The sequence below is a fragment of the Pogoniulus pusillus genome, chromosome 14 (assembly GCF_015220805.1).
Source record: "Pogoniulus pusillus isolate bPogPus1 chromosome 14, bPogPus1.pri, whole genome shotgun sequence".
In the NCBI taxonomy this organism is placed as follows: domain Eukaryota; kingdom Metazoa; phylum Chordata; class Aves; order Piciformes; family Lybiidae; genus Pogoniulus; species Pogoniulus pusillus.
Window position 1 is genome coordinate 2,191,279 of NC_087277.1, and position 18,244 is coordinate 2,209,522.

General features: G+C 48.7%; 1 protein-coding gene across 49 annotated transcripts in view; it reads left to right on the forward strand.

The window, feature by feature from the left end:
• RIMS2 (regulating synaptic membrane exocytosis 2) overlaps positions 1-18,244 on the forward strand; it is a 493,599-nt gene that overhangs the window by 406,863 nt on the left and 68,492 nt on the right. For 41 of the 49 annotated variants that reach the window (XM_064154113.1, XM_064154074.1, XM_064154114.1 and 38 more), the window contains one exon: positions 4,097-4,269. The exons of the other annotated variants lie outside the window; for them this stretch is intronic. In XM_064154113.1, coding sequence (XP_064010183.1) covers positions 4,097-4,269 — 173 coding nt within the window. The remainder of the gene's footprint in view (positions 1-4,096; positions 4,270-18,244) is intronic. 49 annotated transcript variants of the gene reach the window in all.

Below are 18,244 nucleotides of genomic sequence, written 5' to 3' on the forward strand. Positions count from 1 at the left end.
ATCAGCAAGTCCTGAAGCCTCGGGGCAGCTCTGTGCTGCCTTTTCTATAGTTCATGGTGGTAATCCAGTACACAGGCAGTGCTTGGTAGTTTTACACCCAGTCAACATAAAATACACTCTTAAGGGATGCAGAATTATCCTAAGGAGGGTCAGGTGAGTGGAACCAAACAGACAGGGCTCAAAATATAAACAACTCACTAGAGGTTGCTCTTTTAAAAGGAGCTGCTGCATAAGAGCAATGCTTTTATGCTGGTACAGTGTTCTGTTGTGTCTGATGATCAGGACAGCTGTTTAAGGGTGGCTTTTCTGTTCTCAAATTAATATACAGGCTGGATATTGGAAGAAAGTTCTTCCCAGAGAGAGTGATTGGCACTGGAATGGGCTGTCCAGGGAGGTGGTGGAGTTGCCATCTGGAGGTGTTGGAGAAAAGACTGGATGGGGCACTTAGTGTCATGGTCTGCTTGATTGGATTGGACTGGGTGCTAGGTTGGACTGGATAATCTTGGAGGTCTCTTCCAACCTGGTTGATTCTATGATTCTCTGTCAATATGATATATACTGTCTCCTTCATCAAGTGAAAAGATGAATAGCATCAATAAAGAACCTAAGTAAATGTTGCAACATTTCAATGTTGTGATAGCAGGGATGCTCTGTGAGTTTGTGCCTGGCTAAGTTCACTCTCACATTTAAAGGCTAGGGAGGACTTTAGTGGTTTGTTGATGAGAAACATTACTGCAAATAGCTACAGATCAGAAACCAACTGCAGCGTGTGCCCCTGGCTGCAGCAGATGTGCACTGAACCCTGCACCAGCATTTGTCTCTTGTCTGTCTTTAATTTCCCTGCCTTCAAGTAGGCAACACAACTTACTAAGTGTTAAACTATGGTGAAGAGGCACCCAAATGCCATGCTCAAGTCTCAACACTGCACAGTCCTGCAGAGCATTTCCCAGTGTAACACTCCTTGGCTGCAAACAGAAGGAAATGATTTGTGTAGTTCATGACAGTTGTTCTAAAGCTGTAAACCCAGGGCAGATGTGATAGCCAAACCTGGACATCCTTCTCTTACAATCATAGAATCAACCAGGTTGGAAGAGACTTCCAGGCGCAGCCAGTCCAACCTAGCACCCAGCCCTATCCAATCAACCAGACCATGGCACTAAGTGCCCCAGCCAGGCTTGGCTTCAACACCTCCAGGCACAGCCACTCCACCACCTCCCTGGGCAGCCCATTCCAATGCCAATCACTCTCTCTGACAACAACTTCCTCCTGACATCCAGCCTAGACCTCCCTTGGCACAACTTGAGGCTGTGTCCCCTTGTTCTGTTGCTGGTTGCAGGACTACACAGGTCTGTCACTTTACACTAGGCTTTTGTTTCTTCAGGTGGCTGAGTGCAGTGCTGCTCCCCCTGAGTTCACCACTCCACCGATGTATGGTGCAGGTTATTTTCTCCCATTGTTTCCTTTCAGTCCACTCTGTGCTACTCATCACATCTTTCTACACTGCTTTTTTGCCATGGCAGTCAGAGTTACCTGGTGATGAGTGCCAATTCATCTTGCACTACTGCTGTTTCTGGAAAGGTTGTCACTGATAACCCACTGCATTTCTGTATGCACAGAAATGTCTGCACATGAAGAAAAGGGAGAAAGTCTAGAGAAGGGTGACAAAGTTGGTCAGGGCCCTGTGAGGAGAGGCTGAGGGAGCTGGGGGTGTGCAGCCTGCAGAAGAGGAGGCTCAGGGCAGAGCTCATTGCTGTCTGCAGCTCCCTGAAGGGAGGCTGTAGCCAGGTGGGGTTGGGCTCTGTTGCCAGGCACCCAGCAACAGAACAAGGGGACACAGTCTCAAGCTGTGCCAGGGGAGATCTAGGCTGGATGTTGTTAGGAAGTTGTTGTCAGAGAGAGTGATTGGCATTGGAATGGGCTGCCCAGGGAGGTGGAGGAGTTGCTGTGGCTGGAGGTGTTGAAGCCAAGCCTGGCAGGGGCACTTAGTGCCATGGTCTGGTTTGCTTGGTTAGGGCTGGGTGCTAGGTTGGGCTGGATGAGTGTTTGGTGATTCTGTGCTCCACAACCTCCCTAGAGCTGTTCAAGGCCAGGTTGGATAAGGCCTTGAGCAATCTGTTCTAGTGGGAGGTGTCCCTGCCTATGGCGGGGGAGGTTGGAACTAGGTGGCCTTTAAGGTCACTTCCAACCTAAACCATTCTACGACTCTAATCTACTGTTAACAACTTCCAATGCTAGAGTAGGTTTTCAGTTTTGGAGTCAATACAAATTCTCTCCAGTCCTTCCCCATCCTATCAGACCTCCAACCTCACTGTGCAGCAAGAGCTGGAGCCTGCACAGCTAGAACATGGCCTCAGCTTTTGGTTTGATCATCTCATCTGTTTGCTTGAAAGAAATGAGTATTGTAAACCTCTGTCAGCTGGAAGTTCTTGTAAATAGGCTAAGCCCCAGGAGGCTCCCTTGGTTCACAGTTGGCATGAGAACATTCTGCCTCCTGTTCAATCTTTCATGAGCTCAATAATCACAGGCAAGTCGCTGACGCTCCCTGCTGAAAGAGTTGGGTTAAGAAGGTTCTGTGATGGTTTTGGTACCTTTGCTAAGGTTTGTGAGACCTTTGGAAGAGCTGGGAATTTTGTCCCAGTAACTCTATGGGTGAAGCTAATGAGCTGCTGAGGTGAATGAGATAGCAAAGCATAGTGACTAGAAACCGTGACACAACCGGTGTGCCACAGCTGTTAAAAGCTTTCTTACCAGACATCAGGCAGCCTGGGGACAAAGTGTGGCCAGCACTGAGGGGTAATCCTAGCCATGTAATCCTGGGGAGTGTAATCCTGCCCCTGGGCTGGCACTGGGGAGACCTCACCTCAAGCACTGTGTGCAGCTCTCAGCCCCTCGCTGCAAGAGAGATATTGAGGGGCTGGAGCTGGTCCAGAGGAGAGCAATGAGACTGGGGAAGGGACTGGAGGGAGAGGCTGAGGGAGTTGAGGTTGGTTAGCCTGGAGAAGAGGAGACTCAAGGGGGACCCTAACACACTCTACAACTACCTGAAGGGAAGCTGTGGTAAAGAGGGGCTCAGGCTTTGCTCCCAGGCAAGATGAGAGGGCCTGGTGAGACACTGGCACAGGTTGCCCAAGGAGGTTGTGGAGCACAGAATCACCCAATGTGATCAGAGATCACATTGGATGATTCTATGCTCCACATCCTCCCTGGAGGTGTTCAAGGCCATGCTGCATGAGGCCTTGAGCAACCTGTTCTAGTGGGAGGTGTCTATGGCAGGGGTTTGGAACTGGATGAGCTTTGAGGTCCCTCCCAACCTAAATCATTCTATGATTCTTGATTCTGTAGCCTGAAGCTGTGCCAGGGGAGGGTTAAGTTGCAGGTTAGGAAGCACTTCCTCAGGGAAAGGGTCATTAGGCACTGGAATGGGCTGCCCAGGGAGGTGGTGGAGCTGCTGTCCCTGGAGGTGTTTAAGGAAAGCCTGAATGTGGCACTCAGTGCTATGGTCTGGTCAATGTGGTGGTGCTAGGTCACAGGCTGGAGCTGATGATCCCAGAGCTCTATTGCAGCCTCATGTCTGGTCAGTGTGGTGGTGCTAGGTCACAGGCTGGAGCTGATGATCCCAGAGCTCTATTGCAGCCTCATGTCTGGTCAGTGTGGCGGTGCTAGGTCACAGGCTGGAGCTGATGATCCCAGAGCTCTATTGCAGCCTCATGTCTGGTCAGTGTGGTGGTGCTAGGTCACAGGCTGGAGCTGATGATCCCAGAGGCCTATTGCAGCCTCATGTCTGGTTGATGTGGCGGTGCTGGGTCACAGGCTGGAGCTGATGATCCCAGAGGCCTATTCCAGCCTCATGTCTGGTTGATGTGGCGGTGCTGGGTCACAGGCTGGAGCTGATGATCCCAGAGCTCTATTGCAGCCTCATGTCTGGTCGATGTGGTGGTGCTGGGTCACAGGCTGGAGCTGATGATCCCAGAGGCCTATTCCAGCCCCACTGATGCTGTGAAAAGCAGTTTAGGTAGCATCAGGGGCCGGCCCCATAGCTGCCTTGAGGTGATTCATCACTGACAACCTCGGTGTCTGTGTGCCTTTGCTCCCACAGTTTCGCTCAGGCCGGGATGCTCAGCGTGGCTCAGACAATGTGTCCAACAAGTCCTCGGACAGCGACGTCAGCGACGTCTCTGCCGTGTCGCGCACCAGCAGCGCCTCGCGCTTCAGCAGCACGAGCTACATGTCTGTCCAGTCAGAGAGACCAAGAGGGAACAAGAAGATAAGGTGAGCACAAGGAGCTGTAGTCCTAGCCCCGTCTGTGTGTCAGTAACTGATTTCTTGTCACTGTCTGTCCTTTGCCATCAGAATGTTGGCCAGGATGAATTTTGCAGGGCAGCTGTGAAGCGCTGCTTCAGATGCCTTCTTCATCTGGTGCTTTTTGAACTCTTCCCTGCCCTTTGGTCTTTTAACCAAGTTCTGTCATCCTGAGTTCTACTCACATACACTAAAATAGCAAGCCTGTGCTGTCAGTGGGCATTACACAGGCGTAGGTTTGCACCTTCTTGAAACACCTTTTGTCAAATACTTAACATGGAACTTAACTTTGTGTCAACCACTGTGGTGGTTTGGGCTCTTACCCGCCCCCCCCCCCGCTTTGTATTTGCCCCAGCTAACTCAGACGGACCCTGGGAATATAGATGAAGCAATTTATTTACAGCTAGCAGAATTTACAAGCAGCCATTTACAATCTATACAGTTATATACAGTTATATACAGAAATATACAAAGGATAAACAATACAAAAGCACAACTCCCCTCCCAGAAACCTGAGTCCCCAGGAGGGGCTCTCAAACCACCCCAACACCTCCCCCCGGCCCTCTCAACCTTACCCCAGTTCTCAGGAAGAAGAGAGGTGCAGCCAAGAGGTTAGGGAGCGAGGTTAGGGAGCAAGGTTAATGAGATGTGACCAGGTCTGAAGGCAAAGGCAGAAGAAGACAAAATGGAGAAAGTTTTCTTCATCTTCCCAGAGCTCTCAGCGAGACTGTGAGAGAAGTTGACATCAATTGTTTTCATTTCACTGCCTGTTATCTAGTTCTTGTACCAAAACATTCTAGCTTGCTTCAAACTAGCACAACCACCTCAGGGGCATCTTCATTTCCTTTGAACTGGAGCCACTGAGCTTCTATAGAAGTCTTACTACTTACACAGACCAATTTATTTCATGCTTAGCACTAGTGCAGTTCTACAGCAGGGTGCAACCACTGAGCTACCCTTCAGTAAGATGGATGTAGTGAGCAGAGCTACATCTCCTTTGTGTCCTCTGCCCATCCAGAGGAGCTTTGGCTGTAGGAGAAACAGAAGTGAAAGATCATTATAACTGAAAGATCATCATAACTCCACCTGCACCTCTCAGCAAAGCCCAGTGTCAGCCCAGATGAATTCTCCTGAGAGAAGTGGTGCCTTTGAAAAGATTGTGTAAACATCTGCTTCAGTGAAGCTTGCCAGGATCAGGCTGTTGCTGCCATGCAGCCATGTCTACATTTCTAGACCTGATGCATGGCCATGCAACTTCTAGTTGGAGACTGTCCAGAGAGAACAGCCCAAGGTGCACTAGTGTAGGCTGGAATCTTAGGCAGCATGGCTTAACTTACGACTCCTTCCACCTTTTTGTTCCACTCCTTTTGCCTTTCCTTTCCTTTCATGCTTTTCTCCATGACCTTGACTTGATTTGATTGTTTTCTTTTTGTTGTTTTTTGTTTTTCTTTTTGCATGCCTTTCCCAATCATTACTAACTTCAAAAGGACGAGGGATATAGAGGGGAAAAAAGAGGGAGGGCTGGAAGGGGATGAACAAAATGAAGTATTTCCTGAAGAGGAAGAAAAAGAGGAGGAGGAAAAAGCAAAGGAGCAAGAAATTAATGAAAAAGGGGAAGGGCAAGAGGTGACAGAGGAGAACTGTGATAAGGAGGAAAACAAAGAATCAGGGCATGATGAAACAGCCCAAGAAGACCAAGCTGAGGAAGGGAAAGAGAATGACAGGTAAAATATATTTCTGTTTCTCTAGACCTTTATTCTTCCTCCTGTACCAGGACCCTACTTGTCTTCCCTTCTGCTTCCTTTTGCTTAGCTTATTGACTGTGTTCCCTGCAGCTTTATTTGCTTTCAGTCATGATGCTTTCCTGTTTAAACCCTCTCAGCTTCAGCGAACTTGTTCTGCATACCAAATGCTGCAGCACACTAACCTGACTAATCCTTATGCATGCAACTGCAGCATATGATTTCTTTGCCTTGGTTTAGACCAGAGTTTGGGTTTGTTTGGAAGAAACAACAGAAATGGTAAAGTTTCTCATAGTTTTCCCTGTTTGAATTACTGTTTCAGGGGCAAAAAATATTTCTTGAGTAGATCTCATGAGTATTTTGACTTTGATTGGTGGCAGTGCTAGAGAAAAGAATGTTGTCACCCTCTTATCCTGATAAATGTGCATACTGATCAAGAACTGATGCAGAGTCTGCCCTCCTTTTTTGTTCTGTGAGTAACTGTTGTAGTTAGCTGTACAGCAGAGAGTCATGCACCTCTCCTACTCCATTGTGTTCAGAAACCTTTCAGCACACTGGGCTGTCTTTTTGTCAGACTGGTCTTCTAGCTGCATACATTTTGTCACAACTCCTTTGAACCCTGACTTTAAAGATAAACAGGTGTCAGTTGGGATGTGCCCTAAGGCAAATTCACTCTTCTCTCTTCCTTCATTAGCCAAAAAGAAGTTTGGAATCTGCTGAATATTCTTGAACCCTTTCTCACCTACATAAAGGTGATAGGAAAAAAACACCCAACTTTCTTTTAACCTGCTGATTCTGCACTGCTCATGGCTAGCTGAGCCTGTGGAAGGGTGCTCATACAGACTAGGGTCAGCACAGAGTGGATCTGGCAATCTGTTTTGTTCCTTTGCTGCAGGCTTACATAGGTATATGCCTGGACACACAGACAGGAGGCAAAGCTGATACAAAAAGCAAAGCAAAATTCATAGTGTTCAGACTGGGCTTGAGTGGGCCACTGTAGCCATCCTATTACTTGTCTAGGTTAAGTGCCACTGTTTATTCACTTGTGTGAGTGCAGTTTATAGTTCAGCAAAAGCTGTTATTTACAGGCTCCCAGGATGGTAGGGGTTGGAAGGGACCTCTGGAGATCATCGAGTACAGACCCCCCTGCCAGGGCAGGACCACAGAATCCAGTGCAGGTCACACAGGAACACATCCAAACAGGGTGGGGATGTCTCCAGAGAAGGAGACTCTGCAACCTCTCTGGGCAGCCTGTGGCAGTGCTCTGGGACCCTTACAGTAAAGTTCTTCCCCATGTCGAGGTGGAACTTCCTGGGCTGCAGTTTATATTCTTTGCCCGTTGTCCTGGAAAGAGTTTAGAAAGAGTTGTTTCTAAGACTGCCTTGGCATATGTGTTGCAGGCACTGACAAATGGTAGTGTGGGAAAGGGTGTTTGGAAGACCTCTTTCTCTTCTGGGTCCCACTAAATTCCCAGTTTAATGGCTCTGTAAGTCCTGACTCTCAGAAATCGCAGCTCTGTTCCACGTTTCCAGCTTTCACTCCCATTAGTCTGCAGTCAAAATGCTGTCCCTCACAGAAGGTAAAGCCCCCTGTCAAAAAGAACTTCTTGTTCCCTGTGCCCCCTTGATCCTGTGCTTGTTAGCTGCTCTCTGCCTCCAGGAACGAGCAGCACGAGTCCTGAGTCCCTGCTTGATAAAGACATTAAGAGCCTACCATGCAGTGACTTTTATTGGAGCTAGATTTTGGCTCCCAAGATGGTAATCAGGCTCTAGGGTTATTTGCCCACTTTGACCAGTTTTAGCATGTAAGTTGTGAGATTCTCTATGTCTTTTGCCATGGTGCAGTAAGTGCCCATCTCTTGAGCGTTGTCTGGACACTCTTCTAGGGTAAGAAGCAAACTGAGAAGCACAGAAGGGTATCTCTCTCAGCACAGGTATATGTGTAAAGTTAGATTCACACACAGTAGGCTGAAGATGAGGCAGCAGTGTGCCCAGGTGGGCAGGAGAGCCAATAGCATCCTGGCCTGGCTCAAGAACAGTGAGGCCAGCAGGACAAGGGAGGTTTATTCTGCCTCTGTACTCAGCACTGCTCAGGCCAAACCTTGAGTGCTGTGTCCAGTTCTGGGCTCCTCCATTGCAGAGAGATGTTGAGGTGCTGGAAGGTGTTTGGAGAAGGGCAGCAAGGCTGGGGAGGGGCCTGGAGCACAGCCCTGTGAGGAGAGGCTGAGGGAGCTGGGGGTGTGCAGCCTGCAGCAGAGGAGGCTCAGGGCAGAGCTCATTGCTGCCTGCAACTACCTGAAGGGAGGCTGTAGCCAGGTGGGGTTGGGCTCTGCTGCCAGGCAAGCAGCAATAGAAAAAGGAGACACAGTCTCAAGTTGTGCCAGGTGAGGTCTAGGCTGGATGTTAGGAGGAAGTTGTTGGCAGAGAGAGTGATTGGCATTGGAATGGGCTGCCCAGGGAGGTGGTGGAGTGGCCGTGGCTGGAGGTGTTGAAGCCAAGCCTGGCTGGGGCACTTAGTGCCATGGTCTGGTCGATTGGCCAGGGCTGGGTGTTAGGTTGGACTGGATGATCTTGGAGGTCTCTTCCAACCTGTTTGATTCTATGATTCTCTGGTGTTAGCACACTGAAATACTGTGGTTTGTGTGTTCAGTGGACAAAGCTGAAGGCAGGATTGATGCTGAGCTTTGGTGTAACTTCAGTGCCTCCTGCTTTTTCATTTGGCATTTTATAAGGTACTTTATTCCTGGTGATTTTTAAGACACTTCTTGTAACTGTGCTCTGGGCAATCTGGGATCTTGAAGGCTGCTCTCAGTCACTCTATCATCAAACTGTAACATCAAACCTCTTGATGCCACCATGCCTGTATGCTTTATGAGTGATGGTCATCATCACAGTAAGGACTTCAGTCTGCTGCGATCAGTGGTGGTTCAACGGAACTTAAATTACCATGAGGGCAGATATCCATCATGGATCCATCTCTTGGTGGGTTCAATGTAGCTTAAATTACCATGAGGGCAGATATCCACCATGGATCCATCTCTTGGTGGGTTCAATGTAACTTAAATTACCATGAGGGCAGATATCCACCATGGATTCATCCCTTGGTGGGTTCAACATAACCTAAATTACCATGAGGGCAGATATCCACCATGGATTCATCCCTTGGTGGGTTCAATGTAACTTAAATTACCACGAGGGCAGATACCCACCATGGATTCATCCCTTGGTGGGTTCAACATAACCTAAATTACCATGAGGGCAGGTATCCACCATGGATCCATCTCTTGGTGGGTCCAATGTAACTTAAATTACCACAAGGGCAGATACCCACCATGGATTCATCCCTTGGTGGGTTCAACATAACTTAAATTGCCATTAGGGCAGGTATCCATCATGGATCCATCCCTTGCCTATTTTGGAGTCCCTCAGCACAATCAACTGCATTAGCTTTCAGAGCACTGGAGCATGATAAATCAATAACTCCCTTTTGGCTGCTGCATCTGATTTTGCCTTCATTAAACCTTGTAAAACTAAACCTTGGCATACAATTGACCTGTAGGGAAAACTTTAATTGTGTTCTTTCTTGGCAATGCACATGGATGGATCAATCTTCCCTGTTGTAATTTTTAAAGGGTTCCTCAGGTACAGTTCCCTGACATGATTTCTTACTCTGGCTCATTGATATCAGGGTCAGAAAAGTCCCTCATAGACCTAATGGATGATAGGAGGAAGTTGTTGGCAGACAGAGTGATTGGCTTTGGAATGGGCTGCCCAGGGAGGTGGTGGAGTCACCATGGCTGGAGGTGTTGAAGCCAAGCCTGGCTGAGGCACTTAGTGCCATGGTCTGGTTGATTGGCCAGGGCTGGGTGCTAGGTTGGGCTGCCTGAGCTTGGAGCTCTCTTCCAGCCTGGCTGATTCTATGATTCTATGGTCCTAATACGTAAGTATTCATAATTTCTGTTGCAGAAAATCCTTTTAAGACTGCTCCAAATCTTGACCTTCCTTAACATTTTTCTAAACACCAGTCCTGAGCATTAATTCTGATGGTCACAATCATTTACTTTTGCCATATGAATGCACAGTAGTTGTAATCACAGAGCAGGATTTCACTCTGCTGCATGCTGCTGAAACACAACCTTTGCTCCAAGCAGAGTCTAAAGACATAGAATCATAGAATCAAGCAGGTTGGAAGAGAGCTCCAAGCTCATCCAGCCCAACCTAGTACCCAGCCCTGGCCAATCAACCAGACCATGGCACTAAGTGCCTCAGCCAGGCTTTGCTTGAACACCTCCAGGGATGGCAGCTCCACCACCTCCTGGGCAGCCCATTCCAATGCCAATCACTCTCTCTGCCAGCAACTTCCTCCTCACATCCAGCCTAGACCTCCCCTGGCACAACTTGAGACTGTGTCCCTTTGTTCTGTTGCTGGTTGTCTGGCAGCAGAGCCCAACCCCACCTGGCTACAGCCTCCCTTCAGGTAGCTGCAGACAGCAATGAGCTCTGCCCTGAGCCTCCTCTGCTGCAGGCTGCACACCCCCAGCTCCCTCAGCCTCTCCTCATAGGGTTTATGCTCCAGGCCCCTCACCAGCTTTGTTGCCCTTCTCTGGACACCTTCCAGCACCTCAACATCTCTCTTGAATTGAGGAGCCCAGAACTGGACACAGCACTCAAGGGGTGGCCTGAGCAGTGCTGAGCACAGGGGCACAAGAACCTCCCTTGTCCTGCTGCCCACACTGCTCCTGAGCCAGCCCAGGATGCCATTGGCTCTGCTGCCCACCTGGGCACTGCTGCCTCAGCTTCAGCTCCTCTCTCCCAGCACCCCCAGCTCCCTTTCTTCCTGGCTGCTCTCAGCCACTCTGGCCCCAGCCTGTAGTGCTGCTTGGGGTTATTGTGGCCAAAGTGCAGAACCCTGCACTTGGCTTTGTTCAGTCTCATCATCCCTTTGGCCTCTGCCCACCCATCCAGCCTGTCCAGGTCCCTCTGCAGGGCTCTCCTACCTTCCAACACATCCAACATGTGAGTCCAGAGAGGAGAACACATGAGAAGTGAGAAATGTTCCACATGACAGGAGATAGTCACAATGTTAGGTGTGGGACATCTTGACAACAGAGAGCTCTAAAGGGATACTGACTAAAGGAAATAATACAGCTTTGTTAGTGTTTCTGGGGAGCTCTTTTCAAGTGCTAGAGGCAATGAGGAGAAAAAAGAAGCATTTGCTAAAAATACCTTAAGTGGATGGTGGGGACAAGGCTGAGGAGCAGCAGGAGCTGATCGTTCAGGCTTGAACATGAGAAGATGAATGCCATGAGGAGCAACTGCTGAAATGCTAGGAAATAAAGATAAATGATGTACACTTGGATAAAAGTGCATTTCCCCACACACACCTTGTACAGAGAAAAATGAGGCAGCCAAATTGAAAAGCTCTGGAGCTTCTCTTTCCTGTAGTGTCCTGGAGCAGGTAAATTGCCTGGGCTGGAGACCACTGACCCTGACCAGTAGTTAGCATCTAAAATGGTGAGCGTGTGAATGAACCCAGGAGCAATGTGTGTGACCTGAAATGGAAAGCATGCACAAGCCACAGTAAAGGAGACCTAGCCTGAAGCCTGCACTGGAATGTCTGCTCAGGTAACAGGTCTGAATCATAGAATCAGCCAGGCTGGAAGAAACCTCCAAGCTCATCCAGTCCAACCTCGCACCCAGCCCTAGCCAGTCAACCAGACCATGGCACTAAGTGCCCCAGCCAGCTTTTTCTTGAACACCTCCTGGGACAGTGACTCCACCACCTCCCTGGGCAGCCCATTCCAATGGCACACAGGATTCCCCATGTTTGGAGAAGAAGCAGAAGAGAGGTCTTGGAGGGATATACTGAGTTTAATGATACTGAGCTGAGGTCAGTGATTCACAAAGAGGTGCCAAAGAAAGAGACAGGAGAAGACAGAGGAGGTGAGAAGGACGTTTTATGGCAGAGGTGATAATGCTTTGATGTACTCATGATGATGGGATGATATTTGAGGGGTAGCAGTAGAGGAAAGAGAGAAGAGGAGGCTCAGGGCAGAGCTCATTGCTCTCTACAACTACCTGAAGGGAGGCTGTAGTCAGGTGGGGTTGGGCTCTTCTCCCAGGCAGCCAGCAACAGATGAAGGGGACACAGCCTCAAGCTGTGCCAGGGCAGGTCTAGGCTGGATGTTAGGAGGAAGTTGTTGGCAGAGAGAGTGATTGGCATTGGAATGGGCTGCCCAGGGAGGTGGTGGAGTCTCTGTGCCTGGAGGTGTTGAAGCCAAGCCTGGCTGGGGCACTTAGTGCCATGGTCTGGTTGGTTGGACAGGGCTGGATGATCTTGGAGGTCTACCTGGTCAATTCAATGATTCTATGAAAGAGTGCTAGGGCCTCGTGGGACCATCAGTTAGCTGAGTGGGCAGGAAATGAGTACATACTAGAGCAGGTTTTGAATTAAAAGTTAGAGAGAGAGTAAAGAATTGAGAGGGGATAGATATGGAGACTAAGAGAAGTTACTTGTTGGAGTATGATTAATTGTAGCAAAGCAAAGAAGAAAAGAGTGCACTCCTGAAATGCAAAGAAATCATTAAAGACTGTGGCAGGTGTAGCACCTTAGTGCCATGGTCTGGTTGGTTGGATAGGGCTGGGTGCTAGGTTGGACTGGGTGAGCCTGGAGGGCTCTTCCAACCTGGCTGATTCTATGATTCAAGCAATGCCTGAGGAGGCAGTTGATGGGAAAGGGTTTGAAATGTGGTTGGAAAATAGGAGCTCAAAAGATTTACTTAAAACAATGTGCTCAATGCATTCAGAGCTGAGAAGGAGAAAGGAGATGTGCTGTAGCTGCAGAACTGATGAGATCAAGATGAGAGGTTCTGCATTTCTAAAGGCATATGCTAAAGCATGGTTCTGTGACTTGAGGAAGGAGCCAGTGGTGACCAGGTGGCTGCAGGTAAGAATAAGGAAAGAGGTACAGGGGGAAGGGAAACCAGAAGACAGCACACAGTCACTTAGGCAAATCAAACAGTGAGAAACTTCTGCACCCTTGAGATAGGCAAGGGGAGAGGAATTTATAAGGATAAGAATGCAAGGAGCACAGATGGATTGGTTGTGTGTTATGCTCTGTACCAGAAGCAATCAGTGATAGCCCATCTGGAATCACAGAACCACAGAAAGGCTCAGGGTGCAAGAGACCTCAGAGATCATCAACACCAACCTCCCTGCCATGTGCAGGGACACCTTTCTAAACACCTTCAGGAAAAGTCCCTCTTCAGCCTTCCTGTAGAATCCCTTCAGCTATTGGAAGGCAGCTCTAAGGTCCCCTTGGAGTCTTTAAACCATGTCATAGAATCATAGAATCAGTCAGAGCTGGAAGGGACCACAAGGATCAGACAGTTCCAACTCCCCTGCCATGCCCAGGGACACCCTACCCTAGAGCAGGCTGCACACAGCCTCAGCCAGCCTGGCCTTAAACACCTCCAGCCATGGGGCCTCAACCACCTCCCTGGGCAACCCATTCCAGCCTCTCACCACTCTCCTGCTCAACAACTTCCTCCTCGCTTCCAGCCTCACTCTCCCCACCTCCAGCTTGGCTCCATTCCCCCCAGTCCTGGCACTCCCTGAGAGCCTAAAAAGTCCCTCCCCAGCTTTTTTGTAGGAAGATGACACAACTGAGAGAGGAGAACTTGTTGTAGTAGAAAGTCAACTGGGATGAAATTTTGCAGTCACTGAAGATCCAAGAGACAGAGAGCAAAATGTAGTTGTAAATAATCCCAGGCTCACAGGATGTTAGGGGTTGGAAGGGACCCAAGGAGATCATCCAGTCCAAGCCCCCTGCCAGAGCAGGACAATCCTATCTAACACAGATCACAGAGGGACACATCCAGACAGGCCTTGAAAGGCTCCAGAGAAGGAGACTCCACAGCCTCTCTGGGCAGCCTGTGCCAGTGCTCTGGGACCCTTACAGGAAAGAAGTTCCCCCTTGTGTTGTGGCAGAAGCTCTTTTGCTGCAGCTTACACCCATTGCTCCTTGTCCTATCTCAGGGAGCAGTGAGCAGAGCCTGTCCCCCCACTCCTGGCAGCCCTCAGATACTTATAAGCATTTATCAGATCCCCTCTCAGTCTTCTCTTCTCCAGACTAAGCAGCCCCAGGTCCCTCAGCCTCTCCTCACCAGGCAGTTCTCCAGTCCCCTCATCCTCCTCGCAGCCCTTCCCTGGACCCTCTCCAGCAGATCCCTGTCCCTCTAAAACTGGGGAGCCCCAAAATAATGTATTTCTCCCCCTGCAAACCTTTTTTTCCCTTCCTAATGGCTCCCCATGCTTTCTGTACCCTTTCCCCTTGTTAGCAGACAGATTAATTTCCCATTCACTTAAAAACCCCAAATCATTCATTCAAAAGAAATCTTTAAAGGATTTAATTTGGAGACTTTAGAAGTGATTCCTAATGAGCATTTGTTCTTTAGCTTTTCCTTATGTTGTAATCTGACTATTTCAGGTTCTGTGAGCCTTCCACTCTGATTGCAGCTATTATCAGTTGAACACAGTGTTTTGCAGAGCTGGGGGGGAAAAAAAAGCTTGGCAATTCAATGTCTGCAAGCTCCTTCACAGGTCTGGAAGCCAGTAACAGTCTTTTTAGAAGACAAAAAGCTCTCTATGCTGGTAGAGATAGCAAAAGCTGTGCAACAGATAAGAAGCACTGAGGATCCATTTTCTATCTGCCTGTGCTCTTAGGTTTCTTCAAGCTGTTTCAGAGTTATTACAATGATTGCTCTGACTGCACTGCTGCTTGCAAGAAGTTAATTGTGCCTAATTTTCTAGCCAAGCAGGTGATATGTTTGTGAGGATGTGGTAGTTTGGAAGTTTCCCTCTACCCCCACAGATTCACCAGATATTTGGCTGGAAGTTGTGTCCAGTTCTGGGCTCCTCAATTCAAGAGATTGCTCAACAGCAATGAGCTCTGCCCTGAGCCTCCTCTGCTGCAGGCTGCACACCCCCAGCTCCCTCAGCCTCTCCTCACAGGGCTGTGCTCCAGGCCCCTCACCAGCTTTGTTGCCCTTCTCTGGACACCTTCCAGCACCTCAACATCTCTCTTGAATTCAGGAGCCCAGAACTGAACACAGCACTCAAAGTGTGGCCTGAGCAGTGCTGAGTACAGGGGAAGAATAATCTCCCTTGTCCTGCTGCCCACACTGCTCCTGAGCCAGCCCAGGATGCCATTGGCTCTCCTGCCCACCTGGGCACTGCTGCCTCATCTTCAGCTCCTCTCTGCCAGCACCCCCAGGGCCCTCTCTGCCTGGCTGCTCTCAGCCACTCTGTCCCCAGCCTGTAGTGCTGCTTGGGGTTGTTGTGGCCAAAGTGCAGAACCCTGCACTTGGCTTTGTTCAGTCTCATCATCCCCTTGGCCTCTGCCCACCGATTCAGCCTGGCTAGGTCCCTCTGCAGGGCTCTCCTACCTTCCAACAGATCAACACCTGCTCCTAGCTTGGTGCCATCTGCCAGGATGCCATTTGCTCTCCTGGCCACCTGGGCACACTGCTGGCTCATGGTCAGCTACTACCTACCAGTACCCCCAGGTCTCTTTCTGCCTGGTTCAGAAGTGGTTTAGAAAAGAATGATGAAAAATCCATGTATTTCTTGTGAAGTCAGCAGTGAGAGCAGAACACAAATCACCTAAGACATCTAGCAAAGCCACCTGCTTCAGAGCTGTTTGTCACCATGTGTTATACCCTTGGAGACCCATTTCATTTCTGTTACTTTGGAGTAAGTACAACAGATGTATAGACTCCTCTACAGCTGGTAAGCTGATTTTGATCCTCTGGGAAATAATGACACAATGAATTTGGAAGTACACTTTATTAATGAGTGAACAGTGAAAATATCTCCTTGGGAATGGTCTGCAGCTTTCATCTATGGTGCCCAACAGGGAACTTGGAGATACCTTTTCTTTGACAGCAGCACAATACTGTTGAGGCTGCTTCCCTTTCCATGAAATGCAGCCTGCACTTTAATCTCTGTGGAGTCAGCTCTGAGCTGTGATCCAGAAAGCACTGATGTACTCCTGGCACTAAAGGTCATTTAAACCCAGTGCATAGAATAAAACCATACACCCCAAACCAACAAGAAAACAGAAAGCTCTGTAGCAGAGAAGTGGGGGTGAAAGGAAAGATTAAAATGAGGATTTGAGGCAAATATAAATGTTGAAATCAGGTTTTACACTTTTAAATGTGTTTCAGTTTAAAGACTAATTTCCTGAAGGTGTTTAAAACGAGACTGAATCATAAGTTCTTCAGCAGACAGATTTGTTTGGATCTTTGTACAGGACTGAGCACAACAGATCTCTGAACAAGAATAGTCATAGTAAGAACTAAGGGTGGGGTAAAAACTTGAGGAGACAAATAGTGAACCTCATCAGGCTTTGCTTTCTTTGATATTGTGAGTTTGTGGCTCTGTCTTAGTGCTGTATGTTTGATACTGTGAGTTTGTGGTTCTTAGTGCTGTATGCCTGATATATGCTGTATCAGGAGCAGTGTGGCCAGCAGGACAAAGGAGGTTCTTCTGCCCCTCTACTCAGCACTGCTCAGGCCACACCTTGAGTAGTGTCCAGTTCTGGGCTCCTCAATTCAAGAGATGTTGAGGTGCTGGAAGGTGTTGAGAGAAGGGCAGCAAGGCTGGGGAGGGGCCTGGAGCACAGCCCTGTGAGGAGAGGCTGAGGGAGCTGGGGGTGTGCAGGCTGCAGCAGAGGAGGCTCAGGGCAGAGCTCATTGCTGTCTGCAGCTGCCTGCAGGGAGGCTGTAGCCAGGTGGGGTTGGGCTCTGCTGCCAGGCAGCCAGCAACAGAACAAGGGGACACAGTCTCAAGCTGTGGCAGGGGAGGTCTAGGCTGGATGTTGTTAGGAAGTTGATGGGCCCAGTGCTGCACTGAATACTTAATAGCTATGGTAAGATGAAGCCATTGACCATCTATCTGATTTTAACATTATTTTCCCAAGCATCTGAACTCTCTGGTTCAGTGATACTACTGTAACTGCTTTAGTGTTCGTATGGATCTTAGTCTCTGTAGTTCATAAGATGCTACCTAGACAAACTGGAAGACCATAGAATCATAGAAGCAACCAGGTTGGAAGAGACCTGCAAGCCCATCCAGTCCAACCTAGCACCCAGCCCTGGCCAGTCAACCAGACCATGGCACTAAGTGCCTCAGCCAGGCTTGGCTTCAACACCTCCAGGCACAGCGACTCCACCACCTCCCTGGGCAGCCCATTCCAATGCCAATCACTCTCTCTGTGAGGAATTCCCTCCTAATGTGTCCACCTAGATGTGCCACCAGGTGGGCCCTAGTGGAAAATAAACCTCTATGCTTCCTGACAAATATGTCTGGGAGCCCAGCGCTGCCCAGATCCTAGCCATAACAGCAGCACAATTCCTAGGGAGGCCCAAGGTGAACAAGAGGATCCTTTGTTCCAAACAGGTATGATGTGCAAAGTGCACATTTCTTCTGCAGGCAGGTGTGGTCATGGACCTGTACTCCCCAGGTCAGAAAAGCAAAGTCTGCAGAATCATGTCCAGAAAAATAGAAGCCACGTTTGCTTTTCATGGTGGCCTTAAGTTTTCTGTGTGATTTTCTCCTTTCCCCTAGAGGCCCAAAGTGACTCAAAGTCATTTTGTCAAAGTGACAGAAGTCAGACAGGCAAGATCATGATGTCCCAGATAATGTCTCTTTGGTTGAGGTAATTATGGCTTCAGATCTCTTGCTTGTGTCTGTTTAGCTCTGAGTCCCAGAAGATCAGTTCAGAGACATGCTATGGGTTTGTGAATTGTTAGCACTGCTGATTCTGACCCTGATTCTTTGGAGTCCTCAAGCAACCTGAATGTATGAGGAGTGAAGGGAACATCAGAATTGCTTTATTCTTAAGGGCTCCACTGCCACATGCATACACATGTACAACAAGCATGAGTATATCCACACTGCACAGTGCTAATCAAAGCAATCCATGTACAACAAGCATGAGCATATCCACATTGCACAGTGCTAATCAGAGCAATCCATGTACAACAAGCATGAGCATATCCACATTGCACAGTGCTAATCAGAGCAATCCATGTACAACAAGCATGAGCATATCCACATTGCACAGTGCTAATCAAAGCAATCCATGCACAACAAGCATGAGCATATCCACACTGCACAGTGCTAATCAAAGCAATCCATGCA